This window comes from Sparassis crispa (genome assembly GCF_003851025.1).
Source record: "Sparassis crispa DNA, contig_000005F, whole genome shotgun sequence".
In the NCBI taxonomy this organism is placed as follows: domain Eukaryota; kingdom Fungi; phylum Basidiomycota; class Agaricomycetes; order Polyporales; family Sparassidaceae; genus Sparassis; species Sparassis crispa.
In genome coordinates, this window is record NW_020939752.1 from 896,566 (window position 1) to 919,138 (window position 22,573).

A 22,573-nucleotide genomic window follows, 5' to 3' on the forward strand; every position below is an offset into this window, starting at 1 on the left:
TCAGGAAAAGCGCCTGGAGGTGTTTGTGACATAACGTGACATTAGTGTGGAACGCGTAACGCGTGTATGACATTTTAATAATTTCAAGTACTTAGTTGACGTTCCTGTGTCTTTCATTTCCCTCGACATGTACGAACTTGAGATTACTTCCCAGAGGGAGGAAGTTCCTGTGGATGCGGTACACGGCTGTGGGTATCCAGGCTGTTCTCTCAAACGTCACACTACTCGACGCAAGATTAGCAACACTGGCATCACGCTGTCTGCGACCCCTCTTGTGAAAACTTGCAGTGTCCACTGCGTCAACTTTGAGCTCCCCTAATGTATTCTGCGTCATGCGGAGAGCCTGCGGATTGTCGCGAAGTCGCTCACGTTCATAACAGGGATGCCTTCTGTGGGAACAAGGACTTCGACCACGCGGCATGTATAGCCTGCCAAGGCCTTGCGGTTGCACATACTGGTTCCCAGAATGTTTGGCATTTGTCCACGAAGGAAGATGTGCATAAAATTAATCGTGAGTGCATGTTTTACAGGATGTGCTTATCCATTGGATGTGTACGGATATGGCTGCGTGGTCGACGAGAAATGGTTATTCGGCATGGCATCCGCGATATTTGAAAACTCCAGCATTCCTCTTACTCAAGATCACTGATGTTTCCAGCGCAACAACATGGCACCAAGAGCAGGAAGACTCACTATTTTGTCGGCTGTAACTCTAACTTGTGATTAGCCGGAACGAAGACATTCGGGTTGCTAGGAGAATGCGAATACGCACCGCATCGCCAGCCAGTAGGTTGTGGGGGCAGGACGATGTGTCTTCCGAACTGATACTTGTCCATCTGACGCATGCAAGATAGAGCAATGTTCGGGTAGCCCAATGCCTAGTATGAACTCCTCCCTTTGCTCAGCAGGCCATGCGATTCTTCAAGGTGCTCCAGGGCATACTCGTACGTACTCTTCAAGTTTTTGCCGCATTCCTCAGCCTGGCAGTTGCAGTACTCGACCAATACCTCCCGCCGACAGTGAAGTCTGCGAGTCTAAGTACAAGGAAATAATTCGAACTTCGAATCCGGAACGTCGATGCGAGCAGTGGAGACAGCCTAAGGCAACACCATGGATGTCAAGTGCTACTGTGCCAATGTTTGTATTGTCATCCCTGTCTCCCCTACGTGACCCAGGTACCTTTCACACACTGCGTTTAGACTGCTTCTGCACCAGCACCCCGCTCCTGATCTTCGACTCACACACGCATGAACGTTCTTTGCGGACGAGGAGTGCTGCGTGTTATACCTTCTGATGTGACATCCTGTTCTTCTGCCCTTCGTTTTCTGAGAGTATGAGAAAGCTGCACCACACTCCTGGTTCATGAAGACCGGCTGCAGTGCTTGGGTGCACCATCAGCACTGACGAGTACAATGAGAGAGTCGTCATGCTCCCGAGCATCAGTCCTTTTTTGTTTTTGTTTTTTTTCCTCATGTGTTTATTGTCCGCGAGGGCGTAGCCCTATGGTAGACATAGTACTAGTGTACATAGGATCGAGAGTAACCAAAGGGGGGTCAATGTAAACATGGTGAGCATCAGCCCTTCGTTTACTAAGTCCGGTGCTTGACCGGCGGGTGAACAGAGAGTAGTGAGTGACAAAGGCTGCAACGACCCAACAGGTAGTACATACTTGAGTAAGTGCCAGCCGGTTTTGCATGCTAGCGACATAAGACAAGTCTCCCAGATTTCGGAAGGAAGATCGTTGTCCGTCTGAGGTCCGTCCTTTGTTTTCGAACTGCCAACATTCTTCGCGAAGCGACTCTCTCATACTTCGACAAAGGGAGGCACCAGGCAGACCAGCGGGTCAAATCCCGGACCGGGCACCACACGTGTCTGCGCTCTTTGAGTGCAGCGCTGAGCCTACTAACTTGGAGTGCATCGTGATGATGATCAACAGCCGTCGCCGCCGTCTTCTGTCGATCTGCCTTCATAATGGCGTTGTGCTGTGTTCATTCCCATGGCATGGTCATGAAGACAGCACAATCACCACAGTCGAATCCAGCCGAGATCCGTGAATGTCTTTGTCCAGCATCGACATTCAATCTCTGGAATCCGCGTGGATGTATCTGATAGTTTGTCTGAAAGGCAACGAATGAGTGGGGTGATGTGGACTGCGAATTCACTGGCCGGTACGCACTTGAGTTATTCCGGTTTTCAATGTCTCAATAAGATGATTCCAGTAGCTCTTCGACTGAAGTGGTTTCGTCAGCTCAATGGGTCCTTTATATTTGCGAACGGCATTCATCCTTCTCTACAGTGTCATTGCGCTCACGGTGATCCATTCGACCTTGTCCGCTGAAAGGAAGATCGCCTGTAGCAATAAGATGCAGAAACTGGTGTTATCGCGCGTCGGTCCCTTCTCCCTATGACAAAGAGCGCGTTCAAATTCTGATGCTCTGCTCCGGTAATTTTACCACTTTATTAAGCACGCGATGACGGGCCCCTGCGTGACAGGACTATGATAAACGAACCCCTTGGCTCGTCTCATCGTGTTCCCCAAAGGTCGCTCCGATTCGTGGCGAGTAGCCTACGTCTTCGCCGCAGAGACTCACAGGGCGCACTTCGAGTTGCCAACAGATATGCATCATCCCCGAAATCTAGACGACTTTCATTTCGTTACCTCGGACGATTTATCCATGTATCGCAGGATTACTTTGTGAAGGATCTGGTACCCATCATCGTACGTTCGCAGTGCAGCGTTGTCACTCTAACTTATTGTGTCTTCGATATGCTTCAGGTTGTGCGATCGGCGACCTGTTCAGAGCTCTCAGCTTCCGATACAGAAAAGCAGATTTACCTCTAGGGTGTTCGTTGCGGCATCACATTTTATGAGGACTAGTCAGTTCCAGTCTTCCTACCGCGTTTTCGCTCGACCGCCACCCCCATCGGTTTCGTCCATCATGCAAATTCATTACCGTTCTTTGCTGATCGGTGCGTGTCATTCGAGGCAGACTTTCAATTACATGCCATGGCGTGCATCATGCTCTTTGGCAGGCTAGGCTAGTTGTTACCCTCACCTCTTTCAGGACAATTGAGACGACTCGAATCCCTATCGATCGCCCTTCCGTCTCTTCATCCTTGTTAGGCACCTGTGATCACTCCTTCTCCTTCGTCGAGACAAGCGTGCCCGTCTGTTGCCTTGTGTAGGGGCGTGTGATCCGCAGTCATACTATCATCTTGCACGTACGTGCGAAACGTCAGTCTTTCCGAAGCTGACTGACAGGCTTTATGATGGTGAGAACAACGCCGCACATAGGGAGAAGACCCGCGTAATGTCCACGTCCGTCCCATCATTCTCCATCAGCTGATAGCGTCCTTCGTGTGTCGGCACGGTCTGCATCTTTCCCATATCATAACTTGTGTACTCCTCTCCGGCCGAGGCGCGTTTTCGCTGATTACTCACCCTGATCCTGCTCGGACTGTCAATTCATGTGTACATGTCACGTAGACCTGCGTATCTGAAACGTGTCGTACCCACCGTCTGATGTCATCATTCACGAGTATACGCCACGCCGATGTGAGAGTGAACGACGTGCCCACACTGGCGATAATGCAACGTTAACGCCTCATGTAAATTTCCTGCCTCAGACAACGTTTTTGCAGTACATGTACACCGAGAAGTTGAAGTTGACGACGGGTTAATTGGCTCGGAGCTACAGAGCGACAATTATTGTCCGACTCCAGGATTACTTGTATCATATGAATGTTTCCGCAGTCACTGGAGCGTCTGATTTAGCGCTCCTTGAATGAGGGCTTGTCCTCTGCTCGCCCTGTGCCACGAACATATGGACAAAGCCGCTGGGTTATCAGCCGCAATATTGTCTGAAACAGGAAAGTGTGTGAGTATAATCCCTCTCTGGACTTGCTGAGAGACCTACCTGAATCAAGTCTAACTCAGCCCGCACGGGCAATAGAAGTGGGATAATTCTATTGAGAAACCCCCAGAAACCCGGAAACCCCAGAAACCCCCTTAAGTTGCTCAGCAACCTGGTTTCTGTGCAAGGGAGACCGTTGACAGCCGGCCGGTTTTGATGGGGAGCCGCGCTTGCAGTCTCTTTCTGAAAGTGAGTAAAGTGCGGCCTCCCCGTAGCAGAGGCCTCGCTGCGAAATTGTAAGTTGATTCGGGGCTTACCGATCACACAGGAGCTCGGTACACTCTATGTACGTGAACAGGATGCGTCGGGCGGGACTCACAAGGCTTACGGCGGGTGCCAATTTTCCCTCTTCCTCTCCCATTCTTGCGAAAATTTACTTTAAGAATATGGAGAGTGCATGCAGGCAATGTCTCTCGATCTCTTGTCCACTGCCATGAGAAGCTGAGGAGTGAGTCTGCCCTGCCTTCCCGCACAAACGATGATGCCAACATGGCTGCCCCAGGAGGGCGTCTGGCCGGAGTCCGAAACTTCCTCCAGAGAGGGAAACCCCACAAGTTTCCAAATTGAGGGGTTTCTCCGAGCAGCCTCAGAAACCCGGGGTTTCTTGGGGTTTCCGGGTTTCTGAGGGTTTCCCAATAGAATTATCCATAGAAGTGCAACGAACACTCGAGCCGCGCACTGCATCCTCATAGATGCAGTCACCCTGGCACGGTGCGTCATATATGGGCTTGTTCTCTGGTAAACAGGACGCACCATTCTTGCTAATTCCGGCGAGCTACATGCATCTCCCTGTAGGTGACCGCTTGTAGTTGTCAATTCCTTACGTTCTCGCGCACCTCAAGATCTAACTCTTACCGTCGTCACAGAAGGCCGCCATGCTCTTTAGCAAACTGGTCGTGCTCCAAGTCCACATTTTCCTTACCATGCGAGCCGACGGATTAGTCCTCCCCTGTTCCTCAATGTAAAAGCCGCAGGTCAAATATGATTTTTCAAAAGCCGGCCTCTGGCGTGCCGACACGCATGCAGAATCTTCAAGGAGGTATGAAAATTTTTGACTATCATGCTGCGGATTGAAATTGGTCTTCTCTGCACGGATCTATTTTCTCGCTGGACAAACGTTCACTCGAGCATAATTGATTTGCGTTGGGTTGAACCAGATGTTGATAATGTACCATAACCGAATGGCTGAGCATATGAGCTGGCGAAAGGACAGGCACCGCCCGGCGCCTGCAACATTTTTTCAGCGGATCTGAGTAAGATCTGAGCGTGATAATCGGGCGTTTATCAGGCGAGATTAGATCGTGACCATCTAATAAGCGCCTAAGCACTTATCTTGATACGAAGACAGGCCTCACCTTGGTCAGTGACCGAACGAAAATATACAAACTGCTACTGAGGCAAAACAAACTCTGAGTGAAGTATGAATGCTTCGCTGTTGAGTTCTAATCCCTGCAATGACCTGATCAGTAAAAATTATCGACTTCGAAATTGACGGAAATGATAAAGACGTACGGCAGACCAGTAAATGAACACTGCTATTTTCATTTGACCTTTTCATTGACCTCTAAGGCTCGAGTTCCATTAGGAGGGTGAGCCGTCGAGGGTCCAGACTGTGCCAGTCATGGCGTTCAGGCTGGATCAACGTCCGTGCGGCGAACTGCTCGAGAGTAAGCTCCGCAGCTCAGGTGCTCCTCCGCGCCAAAAAATGGCAAGGACGAGACAGGTGTGCGTGCGTCTGCTTATCTCTTCGCAGGACGCTGGCTTCCTCTGCCCTAGGGTGTGGGATACGTGCTAGGAAGGTCCGACCCTTTGCCTTCCTCGCGCTGTGAGAAGGATGACTGAGGCTCCGAGAACATTTATCGTCGCCGTGGGCTTTGGGACCTGATTTGCGTTGTCTGCGATGGTGATATTCTGCATTGATGCATTGAGGGCCGCCTGTCCTGTAATATTGGACCCGGAGTGACGGTAAGGTGGGTGGGTCTTCCGCTCGCACAAGTGCGATAGGTTGCAGCGGACCCTACCGGAGATTTCTCGACGAATCTCGACTGTAGTGCAAAGGTAATATAGTATCATATTGCTGCAGCGGTCGTTGGCTGGCCATGGGCCGCTGTCTGTCTCTCACACGTGTCGTCCTGCGTACATCTGCGCCCACTTGCTGACACATCGCTGCCTCTCGACGACAGCTCGTGCGCATATACCCAGGCCTACCAAAGCCTAGCGTGACGTGCAGGCACATGTACCGCTGGGCGTGTGGTCCTCGTCTGGGTATCGCCAGTTCCCACTCGTATAACATGACATCGCGTAGGATCGTGTACGTACTGCGGAGTGTAGGGCTTCGAGAAACGGCGAGAAGTAGCGGCAGAGTCTATGAAGCATGGCCTGAGTGCACTCCGGCGGACCTCGCCATGGACTTGCGCTGGAAAGTCGTTCCGGGGGTTCGCCTTGCCCAGGAAGGCGCACCTGAACTTTGATTGCCCCGTATCTCGTGTGCAGTAAGTATCTCGTGGATCCGGGGCAGGAGGGGGACGAATGGTGTGCGAGTTGTGCATTCAAGGATCTACGGCTCCACGGCATCATGGGTATGCACTGCCCCAGCTGCTTCTGTATGGCCAAGGAAGAGATGGGTACCGGGCATGGCAAGAACGTTCGAGTGTGGAGAGCTGGAAAACGTGATCCGCTCCACGTAGGGCAGCTGGTGTTGCCACTGCCAGCGAAGCACGGAGACGGCTCATTGCAGGTGCATCTGCCCCGCTGGGGTGCATCGATGCGAACAGCAAGGAGATCAGATGCACAATTTACTCAACTTGCTTGGAAGGTACGCGATCAGGCTGGCAGCATTTGGGCTGCTCTTACATGGCGGTCGCAGCGACAGACGTCTTCCGGCTGCCTGCAGGCTCTCACCCGAGCTCGCTCGATTGAGCGTTAGCACACAGCGGGGCCAAAACCGTACCGATGGCGCGATCTTGGCGGCATAACCTTCGGATCGCGTTCGGGTGTCACCAACTCAAGTTTCTTCCGACTCCGGTGCATCGTTATCGTTGAGGCTATACACTCAACCGCGCACCAAAAGATTCACCATTTCGAGAAGGAACGTTTTGAGTGATTTAATTTCTCTTGTACCCTAGTGATACCTGTATGCCTACACACCAAACAGCCTTGCGATGATACTGATGATACAACATGTAATGCAAACGTGGTCAATGCAAAAGCGAACCATGCAAGCCCTGGTCTCCACCGGCGCGGCGTCCAACAAGCAAGCGAACGATGGCGGGGGTATAGATAAAGGTCCATGGTCAACGCCAGAGAAACAATGAATATATGGCGATAGTGAAATTAGAGGTCGGCGTAGAGGTACAGAATGAAAACGAGCGATGATAGAATAACAGCTTCGCTGAAATCGAGAGCAGGTAAAAAAATAAAGAAGACCGCCGAGTCTACCAGATACACGGCGAAGCGTGCGCGAAGTACTCCGTTTTTGTCTTTGGAGGCTTCGCGCGTGGAACTGGTGCAGGAACATACGACTTGCGTGATATTGGAATCGCCGCGGAGTCCGATTGCAGAGTGAGGGGAGTCCCGACCATGCCTGAGGTAACGATCTTCGCGGAAAAGTCTTCGTAACCTGGGGGTGTTGGTGGAGACGCCGATGATGCGGGAGACGTGAACGTCGAACGCGAGGATCCGGGTGTGGCGGGAGTGCGCGGCGAGGAAGGGGGAGATAGGTAAGCCGTCGCGTGGCTTGCTGCGACCGGAACAGCAGGGGGTATGGGTTTCGGTGGTGACGTCGGCTGTTGTTGTGGCCGCGCGAAGGTTGGTGCCGAGCCGACCTGCGCATACGGCGTCGTTGACGGGACCGGTGAGGGTGCTGGCGAAGGCAGGATGTAGTTCGGGAATGGACCTTGTCCCTTGAAGTCACGCCGCACCTTCATCTCGAACTCCTGAAGTGCCTTGGGCTCAATGTTCAGCTGCCACTCCAGGTAGCTGCACATCTCCCGCTCCATTTGGTTGATCTCCCGCAATGCAAACATTCCCTGCCCGACGATCGACCACGACTTGTTGGAATATGTGTCGTCGCAGATCACTTTCGACGCAATCATGAAGGCGGAAATAAATAAGCGGTGGCCCGACGACCCGCGCGCTGCAGGGAACCGAGCTTTTAGTCGCTGGAGGAGGTAGAGGGCGGCGAAGGTAACAGACGCATTCAGCCGCGTTCTATGCAGCGCATACGCGATGAAGAGGCCAAGCGGGGGCGACGGCACCGGAGGATGCGTTGTCGATACTGGGGGGGTGTCTGGACATGCGAAGAGATTGGTAACGAACTTCGCGCATAACCGAGCCGCTTCTTCGTGGCCGTAGAACGGGTCCGGCTTGTTCTAAGCGTCAGGACGGGGAGCAATGAGCGATGTGGCATCGAATACTCACCATCTGAGAAAGCGTACCCGGTGGAGGTGGTGCTCGGGAGCCCTTGTGCGGCCTGCGAGGAGGACTCCCGTGTTGACGAGCAGTGCCAGGGCCAGGAGCAGCCATGGCGAAAATTGCAGAGGATGGTGATGGAGATTGGAAGAGCGTCTGTGGACACCAAGTGCCTTGGGGATCTAAGGTGGCACGGGTCGTATAAGTACCGCGGGCTGAAGCTGAAGGTTAGGGCCAAAAAGGGTGCAGGAATTCGCGGCGCATGGTAGGTGCAGACACGGCCACCAAAAAAATATTTTCATATCCGTCACCATGTAACTCCGCACCGCAAAAAATTCCCGCGGCTGGAACCGGCCATTTAGAACACGTGCTTGCCGCGTTAAATATCAGCTCCGCACGGTTCCCAAGCCAGCCTCATTTTTTGATTCCGATATCATTTTCCAACAGAAACTCACCGTGCGAATCCCGTGACCTCCGGTAACTGGAACGAGGTTGGGGCGTGTTCTCGAGGTAGAGGTCACTAGCTACAATCGACGGGCTCGGTATGGCGGGAAGGCGGGAAGGCGGGTGGACGAGGGGCAAGCTCGGGGTGAGTTGGGGAGAACTTTATGATGAGGGGTTATATATGCGCTGACGAGGGAATGATTCCGAATTACTTCGGGCTTCAAGCGTTGAAGGATGGCGCTCAAAAGCACCATCTGCTTCCGACAAGTGGCATATCTGCCAAACACAACACCCTTTCGACCACCCTTTCTGGGAAGCTGGCACCCTCGCTGTCACAGCCTTGCAGACACCTTTTGATAGTATACTGTTCCCGACTGTTGCACCTATCCATCACCGCCTACTGAATCCGAAGATACTCGCCTTCTCTCGCCATCCCAGCCTGATCCTTCTCTGAGCTTCCAGCCTGCTACGACTCGTCTTCGGAGTTGCTGTACCCGTGTTTCGCCACAGCTTGCGCACCCGTTGTGTGCACTTGTGTGCATCGCTCCGTATAGCTTCCATTTCTGTCTCTTCAAAGCGCCGTTTCATCAGCTGAATGAAGCACAACGGCTGACTCGGAACTCCCGTACAATTCACTGCAAACGCGCTTCTTTTTGGGACACAATTACCCCTCCGCGCCCGCTTCCTCGGAGGGCCCTCGCGTTATCAGGTGATGCACTTCAATCTCGCCGTCCCGCGAGGCCGATTTCAAGTTTATGATAATGAGTTGTGCACGAAAGGCACCACAGCAGCACCGAAATTCGTGATGACCTGATCTTGCTCCACAAAATCATGGGGTGCACATTCGCGACAAGCGCTGCTGTAAGATCCTTGCGACTTGGAAATTCGACTTCTTACAACATCGCCTGGAGAACGGACCTATTTTACAACAGTCGTGAGCACAGAGTCAACATGATTATTCCCTTTTTGGGAGGTGTACCGTTCATGGGACATTGCACCGCCAGACTGGCCGAGCGACACCGTGTCTGACGCCTATGCTCCGATGTCTGCAGCTGCTTGCTCCGCCCGTCTACCGCCCGTTTCACCTGCTGCGCGACCTGGCACCGGTCGGAGGTCAGTTCAAGAACCAGGGGCTGGGCGCCCCAATGCAGAAGAGTGTGGCGCCTAGCACGGCAGCGAACCGTTTTCGTACGAGACGAGCAAAATTTATGAGGCCTCTAAATCCACATCGCTTCTTTCAACTTTGCCACTTTCCGGATATCCATCATTAATATCCTTATTTGACAAGTGGTTTCAGTGGTTTGATTCAGCAGATACGGCAGGAGTGCTTGTGGTCTTCGTTGTGGCACATACACTCATGCGACCGCTTTGACGACATGCGTCTCTCTGACCACAGTATACACAAGTGTGTGCACTCATGCACGGCGGCCTCCTTGCAACCAGTTCTTTGTCTGACTCAGCATGCTTCTTCAACATTCCCAGCAAAACCGCCGTTCGCGATGTTTATCCTTGTCCTTATCTGGCAGGTGGTTTGTGGCCTGATCCCGTATTCGCTTTGTCTTGCTTGTGGCCCGGCTTTTGTATGGCAGCAGTTGGGGCCTTAGTGTCGTGGCCCTTGCTCCAAGCTCTAACAAGGATAGTCTTTCCAAAAATGGCGAAAGAAGATCAGTTGGGCGAAGAAGTGGTCGGACGCGGGTTGTCATTAGTCTCCCGAGGGCAGATGGTAGACACTCTGCTTCAACCTCGTACCTCGGATATCCGTGTCTGACGTCTGCTTTCTATTACGGGCTCTTACTAGGAGGTCTTGATCGACCCGGCACATCACGTGCTGGCACAACGCGTCTGTAAATCGCGCTGAACGCGTCGCGTTTCGAGCGCAAGAAGCACCCGTTGTCCTGTGCTGCATGTGTATACAATACTTTCCAATGGGTATATTAATTGAGATTGATTTTGGAGACTTTGCTGTCTTATCTGCTTTGCACTGGTCCAAGAGGGCATTACACGTTTGAATCTCGTAGGAATCCCTCTATTCTCTGTGCCCCGCGCCCAAGCAAAATTCACCATTCCATCACCCATCCATTGTAGCACCTCATCTCACCTGCGATGTGCCCAAACCAGGGTGGAGAGGATCTTCAGGAAGACTTTCGTGAATTTCGGCGGACTTACAGCGCCACCTGCATCACGTGGTATCACAAAGGTTTAAGATTCCGCATTAGAAAGAACTACCAAACTTTAGGCTCCGCCTAAATTGACCTCTCGACAAGGAGGCGCGTTAGAAAGCAGACTAGTTGTCATTAAATTTGCATCGCTCCGCGTCTGACAAATTTAGCCCTTATCCCTTCGCACAAAAGTAACAAAGATACGACAAGGGCGCCAGGGAAATGCTCGAGCTTGCGTTCAAGGCTGACGCCCATCTCCACACTGCAGCCGCTAGTCCAACCACACTTCTCACGAGAAAACATCGATACGGCTACCGCTGAGTTCTCATTTTCGGTCCGTGGAGGTAGGTACTCATGGCCAAAACGTTGTATTCTAAATTTCAACCTGCACGGTTGCGTTGCAGTCGGTCGGACCCTCACTCATGCGGCACAGCGCAATCGTCGGCGCAAGGCACGTTTATCGTATTCATAGTGAAATCCCCTGTTGAAGTGTCTTCAACAGTCCTCATGCAGATTGATAGGTCCGGCCACGGACGGTTCGCCTCACCGACCGGCAGCCAATTCGCAGCGGAGACGTAGCTCGAGTCTCATCTTTGTCACAGCCAACCTCACGTGCCATGTCTCATGGACGACACTGCGCGAAAGCAGGCGTTTTATTCGCGTACCCGCGAAGTCGCGAATCGTGTCAAAGCCACTCAGATTATATAGTGAGCACTTCCTAGCACTAGACCCATATCGGGTGTGGCGTTGCTCCCATGATGTGATCTTAGAGCGGGGTGAAGCTCCCAAATTCATCCATATATTCACCTTGCCAGTGGCAGTGCGCCGCCTTGTGATGGCGCGTTTGGCTGCTGGCAGATAGGGCATCGTCCGACGTCACAACCCGGTGAGTGCGCCTCGCTACGTCAAACGCATAGTCCTGCGGCGCAAAACAGACAACAAATAGCACGCTCGAGAATAGATGAGCTGTCAGGCGTTCTGATCCTTCAGTGCAGTCGGAGCAAATTTGGAGTGCCTTGCTCTTGCCTTGGTCGATCAGATTTCAAGCTTCAAATGCAACTGTATCTGGATGTGGCACGAGGGTCTGTGCGCCAATGGTAAGTGAGAGAGCGTTATCACGATCGCGGGATCGTCGAGGCCGTCCAGATAACAGATAGTGTATCTTTATCCGTTCCTCTGGAAATACGTCGGGTTCGACCGCAGGCCACTCCGAGATTTTACGGCGATTTACGCAGAAACTCATCTTCTCGTTTTGCATGTGTATGCGCATGTGTGCGGAGAACAGAATAAAAATTCCAGAGATGCGCAGCGAAGTTGCCTCTATGGTATTCACTATCTGTGCTGGAAGTGCGTGTAAACTCTGTTGGCATTTCTGATTGATTCCTTGTGCGTACGCGTTGTATTACGCCTCTGGAGCCGCAACACGTGCTGGAAGAGAACAATAACGTGACGGCGTACTCGATGCGCAATTCAAATATAAAGTGCGACGAGGCAAAGGTCACCCGCAGGAGAAGCATCCGTAGGACGAACCAGCGACTGAGCTATAGAGTTCGTCTGACCAGCATGGGGCCACATGGAACTTGAAAGACCGATTCCTTTGCAAGTTCTTGATACATTTCCTGCTCAAACGTCGCCTTGAAGGGATGCACTTTCTTCGACAGAAATATTCTTTTGATATCCTAAGATTAAAATTAAGCGACACCGAGTAACAGAATAATTAGCTTAGCTGCATCATATGGTAACGAGAAGAACGCAAGCCAGACTTAGCCATGGCCATTGATGATGAGCGGCTTGCCATAGACCTTGGTTCGCATACCGAGCGGAGTCATCGAGTGCACCGTCGTGCAACTAGTGCGCCAACTGGTTATGTATGTGGTCCCCGGGTGGTATCTTCAGAGACAGGCTTCTCACCATCCAGTCGGCGGTGATACTTCCCTTCCGAATCTATGCTGAAACTAGCGGGTGTGGTACGCGAGATGCATTGTCACATCTGACCACGGGTTTGGAGATGAGGTCGATCTCATTGCAACTTATACGAAGTGTTGTCGTCGTCCGGGTTCACTTCCTAGACAGTCTGTAATAATACGTTCGTTCGCGGACATTAAACATCACGAGTAAAGACAAAGACGAAGTACACGCACAATGCACCCCGTGATTCTGCCGCATCTTGTATCAAAAGGCAGAATAGGTACATGTGCAGACCTGACAGCATGGTTCAATCACCTTAGGTACGATGTACTCCGTTAGCGACCATACCCGCATCTTTATCTGGCAAATTAACCTCACCTTCGAGTGACACCAAGTACATCCAAATACGATGCTCCCAATTATCTCACGCAGTCATTTGTTAGCGAAAGCATCGCCAGATCCATAATCACCAAAAAGGCAGTGGTGTATGTACCGACGGTCTAGCAGGACGGTAGTCTGTCACTGCATTAAAATTGGCCACGACTAGGTATATCGGTCAAATTGTGACAGAATTGCGCCTCGAAATTAGGGGAAATGCAGAAGCGTGAGGAGAGAGAGGGGCGTATCGAGGTGTAGAGACAATAGAGAATATGAAGATAAGATAATGTGGAGATCACGACGCACATACTACTGCCAGCCGCTTGTCCGGAAGAATGATGCGCGGGCCGCGACTTGAAGGACGCCACGGTTAAGCTCTATACGGTTCGGGCTCAGACACCAGATCGTTCACTTTAGCGTGGCTGCCAAATCTCATGTTACAACCGAGATTGCAATGGACAGTTACGAGCGAAGAGTTACGAACTGGACAATCCCAAATGTGGTGGTAGTTTATTCATGCGGGATGCAATGCGATTGTGGTCTGAAAATGGATAGAATTGCCAACCAAGTGAACAGTCTATTCCAGCACAATGATCTGCTAGTCAGTTTAAGTGCGCGAAGCACAAGTCTGTTCACGGAGGCGGAGCGAATATCCATGTCCGCACGAGAAACGTACTGCTGAATACTTACCAATCATTTCTAACGGCCATCGGTCTTCAATCTGCGCCGACTGTGCAGGATGCTCAGCCGAGGACAGGAGCATCCCATCTATTGTGTATCGGGTCCATTCTTGCGTGTCTATTGTCGAGTTAGCCGTGACCACACTTATTGTGGCCATAGTCGGGTTAGCATCGACATAAGGAGTCACACTCACTAACAAATATTTCTTTCAGTAATAACAGATTCTCCACACATAAACGGCGCCAGTTACTTCTTCATTCGTCAATAGCGCGCTCAATAGCGGCCCATTGTTATTGGATGACGTCATCAAGAGACGTCCAATATCCTCGACTTCTTGCATGTCCCGAAGATAGACTGCTTCGTTGTAAAGTTGAGTCTAGTTTTCCTGCCAGTGCACCACCAACGCTTAAAATGAGACCCGGGCTCGCCACCGTGACTGATGCCTGATGGCAGCATTCACGGCGTCCATCTGTCGTTCGACGTGAAACAGACTACACCGTGATCAAGCACTGTACTTGGGTCCTGAGTTCGCGTGTACTATGACATTTACATGCCGTGAGTTGCCACAAATTCTAAGACGAAGATGTACTGCGTACCAAGGTAATGAAGCGGCGTGATCGGTCACTCGCAAGTTCGCAACCGAGAGAAGGACGCCACACGCCACTGTGTATGGAACACAGTTGCCCAGGTATTGACATAGCGCGTGCCTGAGAAGGCCTGACTCGGACTGCTTTCGCATGGAGCATTGACACGGTAAGTTTTGGCTAACCTTCTGTGCATGCATGCATGCGTACCTCCAGCTGCAGGCGTTGACGGCAAACGAGAAAGGCGCTCGTCGGAGGCGCTGTCGGCGTCTAATCGTATTCTACGGAGTCTATGACTACTTCATCCATGCCCGACTTGTCAGTGTCAGATAGAACATTGTGTTGGCGAAGAATGTAATGATAGACCAGGCATGGAGGATTGGGTGTGGATATTGTTGGAGACATGCAAATCAAGATGATATATGCTTTAGATTACACTCAACATTCGACTTTCACTCGCACACGTACACCTGTCGACAAACAAGGCATCAACCAAACCTCACGATGTGGAGCTGGTCGCACGGTCACAGTGAGGGCCTTCGCATCTCAAAAACGACCGCCTGAATAGAAGGAAGGGTGTCAGCGTCAGAATTGTGCAAGCACACGCAAGCGCAAAACGTGCGCCGCAAGCGGAGCGGACAAGCAGAAGAGTACTTACCAGTCAGGTTACTGAATTCGCTGGAGACCGCATTACTGATGTTGCTCTTGGTAGAGTCATCCTACGTGCCAGTGCCAACATTAGTAACTTACGCGTAAAAGGTAAGAATAGACTCACGAGGTTCGATCCGAAGCGGTTTGCAACGCTGCCAACGGCGCTCTGGATGCCTTCCTCGAGGAAGTCTCCGCCGCCGGACGAGCCAGCGCCGTACTTCGAACCGGTAGAGCCGCCAGTCTGCGAGCTGGAGTTGGCTCCGCCGAAACCGCTGTTTTGCGAGCCAGAGTAGTTTCCACCCAAGCTGCCGCCTTGGTTCCCGCTGTCGTAGTTGCTGCCCTGGTTCCCGCTGCCGTAGTTGCTGCCCTGGTTCCCGCTGCTGTAGTTGCTGTCATCGTTGTTCCCGCCGAAACTACTCTTCTGGTTTCCACCGCGGTTTCCTCCGCTGTACTGGTTATCGTCGCTGCCACCCAAGCTGTTGTTGCCGCCAAAGTTGCCGCTGTCGTTCCCGCCGAAGTTGTTGCTGTCATTTCCACCGAAGTCACTACCTTGGTTCCTGCCGCCGAAGCTGCTGTTGTCATTTCCCCCACCGAAGCTTCCGCCCTGCCCTCCACCGAGGTTTCCGCCCTGCCCTCCACCGAGGGTTCCACCCTGCCCCCCACCGAAGCTTTCACCCTGCCCCCCACCGAAGCTTCCGCCATGCCCCCCACCGAAGCTTCCACCCTGCCCTCCACCGAAGCTCCCTTGGTTCTGGTTTCCACTGTCGAAACCCCCGCTCTGGTTGTCGTTATACCCGCGTCCCCCACCTCGGCCTCCACCGCGTCCGCCAAAGTCACCGCCGTTGTCGTCGTCGTAGTTGGACATTGTAAGTAGAAGGTAGTCGCGTAAGATAGGCTTGAGGGACCGCCTCTACGAGTGCATTCTTATAGGTCCTACCGCGGCCTGTGCAAACATGCATGGAAGTACTCGGAGTCCGGCACTAAACGGCATTGAGCTGGGGAAATCGTTCGGTCGATATGATCGATAGAACGATGATGTCAGCGAGGACAAATGGTTAAACGTTATGGAACGGGAATAGAGTCAGGTCCCAACACGTCCACGGGGTACTGCACCGTCCGAGACCAAGAGTTCCTGGGACGATCTGCCAATTTGAACCAGGGCCAACACTGCAACTGCTGTACGCTGGAATGCACGCAGGTCAGCCGACGACAGTATTGCCTATTCCGACACGACGGTGCGGTGCGATCTTCCAGGTCGCTTCAAGAGTGCACAGACTTATAGGAAAACGAGTCGCCGAGTGTTATGTAGGTCACGGATAATTATTTGATACGAATGGTCAATTGCAAGGAATGACTCACATAGTCACGCCATTTTTGAGAAAGAAGACCGATTGTCTGGTTTAGGTCTGGTTATATCTGAGGTGCCGTAATGCGCACCCCTTGTGCATCCACCTGCTACCGTGAATACCTTCAGTGCCAACCGGATGCAATCCACCGATAAAGACTACCAAAGCTACTTGCCTCCGTGCTGTACTGCGAGATGTTGAATAATCGGGCGCAACGGGAGAACGACATCGGCCGCCAACTTGAAGGAGGTCGAATGTCATTCACTCAGCAGGAATTTCCGACTGCATAATTTCCTGACAGTACTTACTTGCATGTTCCCTCGAACAAATATTCAGTCGGTGGTTCGGACGGGAACTGATGCACGGTGGAGGATGCGCTAGCCAGTCACTTCTGCCACCGTTCACCAGCACGTGATCGCCAATAGCTGAGCCTGGCTGGGATGACATCAGAAGTTGGTAAGGCCTCGAAATCCGACGTACTCCGCGCCGAGATTGAGTGTTATTTAGCGAGCTCAACGTCGACGAATAGCCTTTCCTCGTCGTACATTACCTCTCCTCGTCGCCATGTCCGTTCTCACCGTTGTACGCACTGCGACGCGTGGTCGTGTCGCCCCCCGTCTGGCTGCCACGCTCTCGCTCTCCGCGAGGTCTATCCACACGCTCCCCGAGCTCGACTATGCGTACGATGTTCGTATCTCACACTAGAGGTGTTTTATAGTTTGTATTTTCCTCATGCGCGATTGCGGTTCCCATTTGCAGGCACTCGAGCCGCATATTTCTGGCCAGATCATGAAGCTGCACCACACGAAGCACCATCAGGCATACGTTAACGGTCTGAATGCAGCCGAGGAGAGCTACGCCAAGGCGCACTCGCCCAAGGAGCAAATCAAGCTCCAACCTGCGCTCAAGTTCAATGGCGGTGGTGCGTAACATCTCTGCCAATTCTCCTATCTGAAGTGCTAGCGCGTCGCTAATGCGGCGACGCGCTTGCAGGACACATTAACCACTCTCTGTTCTGGAAGAACCTTGTACCCGCCTCCCAGGGTGGTGGACAGCTTTCTGCTGGTCCGCTTAAAGATGCCATTGGTGCTGACTTCGGCGGGTTGGACGGTCAGTACACTTCCGCGATACGGAACCCCTGAGCAGCGTGTACTCTGACCCCGATACCTCACAGCGCTGAAGAAGAAATTGAACACTACCACTGCTGCTATCCAGGGCTCCGGCTGGGGTTGGCTCGGCTACAACCCGAACACGAAGAAGCTTGAGATTGTCACCACTGCCAACCAAGATCCTCTCCTCTGTCAGTGATCGTGCTTCTGCTGTGTACTGATCGTGTCTGATTCTCATGATTCCAGCTCACCTCCCTATCATTGGCATTGACATCTGGGAGCATGTGCGTCCACTCGTTCAGGTGTAAAATGGTTTGAACCGCGGATTGCTTATGCACTCCCTTCTTCCAGGCCTTCTACTTGCAGTACCTCAACGTGAAGCCTGACGTAAGTTTACTTTGTTATAATCAATGGATCGTGTATTGACTCCGACCATACTCTTCTAGTATCTGAACGCGATTTGGAACGTCATCAACTTCAAGGAGGCTGAGCGCCGCTACGTCGAGGCCACGAAGTAGATATTTGTCTCTCGATGCCGCATGGAATGCATGCACGGAAGGTTGTACTGGAAAGCATTTGTGGAGCGAGAGTGGCCACGAACTGTTTAGCAAAAGCATCTATCTGTAACATTTGAACATGATCTGAAAGTTAACCTTTCGCCACATGTTGCCGTACCAAGCCGGAATAGGGTTAGGTTTTGATAATCTTACGTTCAATCAGGTACTTCAACTTGCCGTTCACCGTCTTTATCATTGGCTTCGCCGTCGAGAACAGTGAGCAGCGAAAAATTTTCCGGTTCTGCCATCATCCTGAACCAATATTTCGGAGGTTGTGAGTCTCGACGCCGTCAAGGCTTCGGAGCTTAGTGCCCACGCCTACTCCCGTGCCGTGAAATCACTACCAGCTCTTGTGCAGAGATCAAGCTCAGGCTGTCTAAAGCAAACATTTCCTGTACGCTAGAATGGAGTTGATGAAATGGTCCAGTGAGTGAGATTTGCTCAAGCCTCACGCCCTTAGGCTAGCTCACTCGCCTTGCAGCTCCAGAGCGCCGTGACGGCAATAGAAACCTATCGATAATACCCAACGAGATATACCTCGAAGTGTTTGACCATTTCCAGATTCCGCTGGATGTCACAGAGCCGGAATATAAAACCATCCTGTCAAATCTCTGTCTCGTTTGTCGCTTCTTTCACTCCGTGTGTTTGCCGCGTCTATTCAAGCAGCTCAATATATCGATGGAGACTCCTTCTCGCTGGACATGGTTTAACGACCTCCGAAAAGGGGACCTTAGGAGCACCGAGATTGGAAGCTATGTCAGAAGTTGTAGGTTCCACGAATGGAACCACGCTTCAAGAGAGCCTATCCCAGCCTTTTGGGCGAAGATGCCGCAGACGATAACGCTGCTTACCCGTCTCACATCGCTCGAATTGTCGAACTCGAGGATCTCGCTAAGTATCATTGATACCATCGTCGGGCTGACGAGCTTAGGTCAGCATACGCGACAGCTTCTTTGACCTCTTACCGCAGGAGCATATCTTCCCTCCCGTCCATCCACGATTGACACACTTCGCGTTACGTGGTAACTACGACGCTTCGCCGTACTTCCCCATTATTCGTGCCTGTACGGGTCCCACGATTCTGCAGGCGCTACGTACGGACGAATGGCATCTCGTTCGCGACTTCCTTGCTGAACATCTGGATTACGCCGTTCAGGAGTTGTACCTTCTTGGCGTCACTGAATGGGCGTGCCCCACTGCAGAACTATGTCGCTTGCTAAAACGTACTCCACATCTGACCCGACTTGTACTCGAAAATACCTGTAATGCGCAGGTATTCACACTACCAGCAACGGCTTTGAAACATTTGCGGTCTATCGATGGCCCTCCGGAGCTGCTCCTCAAACTGGTACCCGGGAGACCGGTCGAAATATTGCACCTTCAGCTCGGGTTCTCCCGCGACGTGCAGACCGCGCACAGCGTCTTGAATTCACTGAAACAATCCACTGCTGATATCACGACATTATCTATCTCCTACTACACCTTCGCCCAAGCTCAACAAACCTTCAAGGAATATGTGCCTCGTCTCAGGATACTTAGCTTACATTTTGGTCCCGATCTCACTATGCAACAGATTCCGGTATGTCAAGTCTTATATTCTACTGTACCCCCGCGGTGATCAAGTCTTTCCAGATTCTATGTCACCAATGGGCAGGTATTCCACCCCTCAGATCGCTTCATCTAATTTTCTTCTCCAACCCCGTTTATGGGCACTCCCCACTGGACTTCAATCTTCGGAAGCAACATAAATTGATTAGGAGCCACCTTGCAGACGTGGCGCCTACTGCGACGTGCATGTCCTTTGGCATGCTCATCCGCTGGCATCGCATAGAACTGGTAGGGGGAGACTGCAGCTGGATACCCAAACTTAAGTGTCCTCGCGAAATGATGAAACACAAGCTAGTACTGGGGGCAGAATTATGGGATCGTGTGTACGTGCAAGATTTTAATGGGTTCTTCGAGGGTCTATTTGCGGCCAGCGAGATGACCCCGAGTTTGGAGTGGATGTTTCGCGGCCCTGTGGATGAAGGGCAAGACTTGTGATGGGTTGCCGCTGCTGATGGGTGCGCAGATGTCTTTGATGTTTCCCCTTCTGATGTCTCGCGTGCATTCGCCAGGGCTGTGCATGTTGGAGGCCCGAGTAATGTATTTCCGACGGCGCATAATGGTGGGCCATCAAGTGTGCCGGCTTCCTGTGGACGCCATATGCGTTGACTCGGATGTGGCCTCGGGTTGTGGTCGGTTGATTGACAGCTGCTGATATTTAACTACACAGGTCCTCATGTATAATATCCATGCATGTATGTATGTATCGATATCTCGTCTATGCGTATATGATAGCTGGCCTCTATCAAACGTGTACATATGATGCAGTCCGAGTTAACCATTCTAGTTTGGGCCGTGCCACCTCCGCGATCAGAAACAATTGTGTATGAGCGAAAACGTGGATCAAGAACGCCCCTCCTGTCTCGCCAATGCTTTTGACACCATCGTTACGTCCGAGACCGGAGACCATCAGTGCAAGCTCTGCTATCGCGGCAGCTATATGCGACCCCGAGTTTGTCGTCTGCCTGAATGCATCTCAGGAAGCGTCATAGAATCCTGACGCTCCAGATGAGCATGTGCTGTCCACGTTGTCTGCTTAAGCTGTACGGGTGCTCTTCACGCTTGACCTCCGTGACGACGCGTGTCTCCGCAAATTCCGCCCCTTCCGCCTCTGCGAAAACCTTCTTCCACAATAATGGCCAGGATGTCGTGGAGTGCCCGTAGCGAGTTCTATACATGCATTATGCATCATGAGCAACCGGTACATGTTAAGCAGAGCAGCAAGCACGCTGCGCACCTGCCAAGGTGGTCGTCGATCATGCCCTCGTGCTCGAGACCAGAGTGCCGCCCAAACACGATGGCACCGGGCTCATGCTTGAGCAACGCGGCCACACGGAGAGCAATTGCGTACTGCGTTGTCTCATCGAACAAGTGGAATAGCGCGCCCGTGTAGATGTGCATCACTGTGCCCTGTAGTTGAACAAGCTCCGTAACGGTTGAGATGTCTGCAGATCCTGGAGTGCGCGCGTCGAAGGATACGGGCACGCTGAATATGTCGGAGGTAAAGAAGTGGATGGGGCAGGTCGCGGCGTCCTGGTAGAGCTTGTAGCCATCGTCGATATACTCCTGTCGGAGGTCGCACCCGAGAATCTGTGGGGCGGGGTAACCGTCGAATGCGAGCTTGCGCACGTCGGTGCCCACTGCGAGATGAAAATCAGACCTGTGCTCTGAGAGTAGGGGACGTGTGTACTCACTGCAGCACCCGATATCAAGGAAGATCGTGTTGCCGGATCTTCCTGCGTTGAGCACCGCTGAGTACACAGGATTTGCCGACGCCATGAGGCTCACATGATGAAAGCTACGTATACAAGGGTATGGGTATCTCTCGCTGACGACGGGTTGATATCAGTTATACTCCAAACATCAGCAGAGACGGAGCGTACTATGCTCTTCACGCAGACCACTGATCAGATCATCTATCCTGCACATAATGGGTATGCAACGCACCCTTTCTGCACCGCGAGGATCTTCCGCCGTAGCTCTTGGTCGTCTGGTGAGACGAGTGCATGCAGGAAAGTCAACTGCGTCTCGGACAATACCAATAACGATGAATCTAATGCAGGTACCAATTCCCTCGGGACTTGCGCTTCACGAGTGATTTGAAACATTCTTACACTGCAGGAAACCTCACAGAGAGTGCGGAATTTTGAACGTCACTGAACCACTGTACGAACTTGAGGTAGGGGCCGAACTACATGAGTTGTAGGCTAAGATTCCTTTGCAAAAGCAAAGGAGTACCAAAAACTTCCCTCGAGCCGGGATCGAACCAGCGACCTCAAGATAAATATCCAATTACAGTCTCGCGCTCTTCCAACTGAGCTATCGAGGGCCTCCAACGTTCTCAGGAGCAAACAGTTTCACAGACGAAAGCGATACGCCAATACACGGGCGGGAAGGCGATTTTTATCCATGCCGCTAGACCACCGTTTGACCGATGCACTGTAATGGGGGAGGACGCGGACGTGCACTCCTCTGCGAAAAGTGAGTACTGTGGAAAATGTCGTACTGCCGCACCCGTGCCACGGGCATTTTGCCAGTGTGTTCACTGCATTTGCGGTGTTGAGGTAATCCTCGATGCTCATCTTGATGCCTGTGCACCTGGGCAAGTGACATCACCGGTACTGGCGGCCCTCTACATTTGTTGCACTGAGATTCCATCTCTCGCCTCGACGCACGCCGCCGAGCGGGCTGAACGCGCCTGGGTTGCTGCCTGTCAAGCTCGATGGTGGCCAGCGACGACGATGACACGGCTCGTCTGTGCGAGCGTCAAGTGCCTTATGAAACCTGTGAGGGAGTTGAAGTCAGCGTGGGGAGTCGAAATGGAAAC

At 52.2% G+C, this 22,573-nt stretch overlaps 6 protein-coding genes and 1 non-coding gene across 7 annotated transcripts; 3 read left to right on the forward strand and 4 right to left on the reverse strand.

Annotated features, from left to right (window-relative positions):
• Positions 1 to 2,497: 2,497 nt before the first annotated feature.
• On the forward strand, positions 2,498 to 2,842 carry SCP_0603280 (hypothetical protein; the record flags this gene model as incomplete). The annotated part of the gene is made up of 2 exons (XM_027759462.1): positions 2,498 to 2,719; positions 2,777 to 2,842. The coding sequence occupies 2 exons, from the start codon at positions 2,498 to 2,500 to the stop codon at positions 2,840 to 2,842; spliced, it is 288 nt and encodes a 95-aa protein (XP_027615263.1).
• A 4,506-nt stretch (positions 2,843 to 7,348) lies between these two features.
• Positions 7,349 to 8,438, reverse strand: SCP_0603290 (hypothetical protein; the record flags this gene model as incomplete). The annotated part of the gene is made up of 2 exons (XM_027759463.1): positions 7,349 to 8,278; positions 8,334 to 8,438. The coding sequence occupies 2 exons, from the start codon at positions 8,436 to 8,438 to the stop codon at positions 7,349 to 7,351; spliced, it is 1,035 nt and encodes a 344-aa protein (XP_027615264.1).
• Positions 8,439 to 9,802: 1,364 nt separating this feature from the next.
• Positions 9,803 to 11,789, forward strand: SCP_0603300 (hypothetical protein; the record flags this gene model as incomplete). The annotated part of the gene is made up of 4 exons (XM_027759464.1): positions 9,803 to 9,956; positions 11,098 to 11,271; positions 11,332 to 11,378; positions 11,430 to 11,789. 4 exons carry the CDS (start codon positions 9,803 to 9,805, stop codon positions 11,787 to 11,789), a joined length of 735 nt encoding a protein of 244 aa, XP_027615265.1.
• Positions 11,790 to 15,024: 3,235 nt separating this feature from the next.
• SCP_0603310 (hypothetical protein) lies at positions 15,025 to 15,994 on the reverse strand (the record flags this gene model as incomplete). Its single annotated transcript, XM_027759465.1, has 3 exons — positions 15,025 to 15,038; positions 15,137 to 15,197; positions 15,254 to 15,994. 3 exons carry the CDS (start codon positions 15,992 to 15,994, stop codon positions 15,025 to 15,027), a joined length of 816 nt encoding a protein of 271 aa, XP_027615266.1.
• A 1,045-nt stretch (positions 15,995 to 17,039) lies between these two features.
• On the forward strand, positions 17,040 to 18,102 carry SCP_0603320 (Superoxide dismutase [Mn], mitochondrial; the record flags this gene model as incomplete). The annotated part of the gene is made up of 7 exons (XM_027759466.1): positions 17,040 to 17,162; positions 17,235 to 17,397; positions 17,469 to 17,585; positions 17,650 to 17,775; positions 17,831 to 17,868; positions 17,936 to 17,971; positions 18,031 to 18,102. The coding sequence occupies 7 exons, from the start codon at positions 17,040 to 17,042 to the stop codon at positions 18,100 to 18,102; spliced, it is 675 nt and encodes a 224-aa protein (XP_027615267.1).
• A 2,630-nt stretch (positions 18,103 to 20,732) lies between these two features.
• On the reverse strand, positions 20,733 to 21,854 carry SCP_0603330 (predicted protein; the record flags this gene model as incomplete). The annotated part of the gene is made up of 5 exons (XM_027759467.1): positions 20,733 to 20,916; positions 20,984 to 21,386; positions 21,441 to 21,574; positions 21,630 to 21,635; positions 21,694 to 21,854. 5 exons carry the CDS (start codon positions 21,852 to 21,854, stop codon positions 20,733 to 20,735), a joined length of 888 nt encoding a protein of 295 aa, XP_027615268.1.
• A 138-nt stretch (positions 21,855 to 21,992) lies between these two features.
• Positions 21,993 to 22,075, reverse strand: SCP_t0603340. Its single transcript is given in 2 exon segments — positions 21,993 to 22,028; positions 22,039 to 22,075. It is a non-coding gene; the product is annotated as a tRNA-Tyr (tRNA).
• Between the last annotated feature and the right edge of the window lie 498 nt (positions 22,076 to 22,573).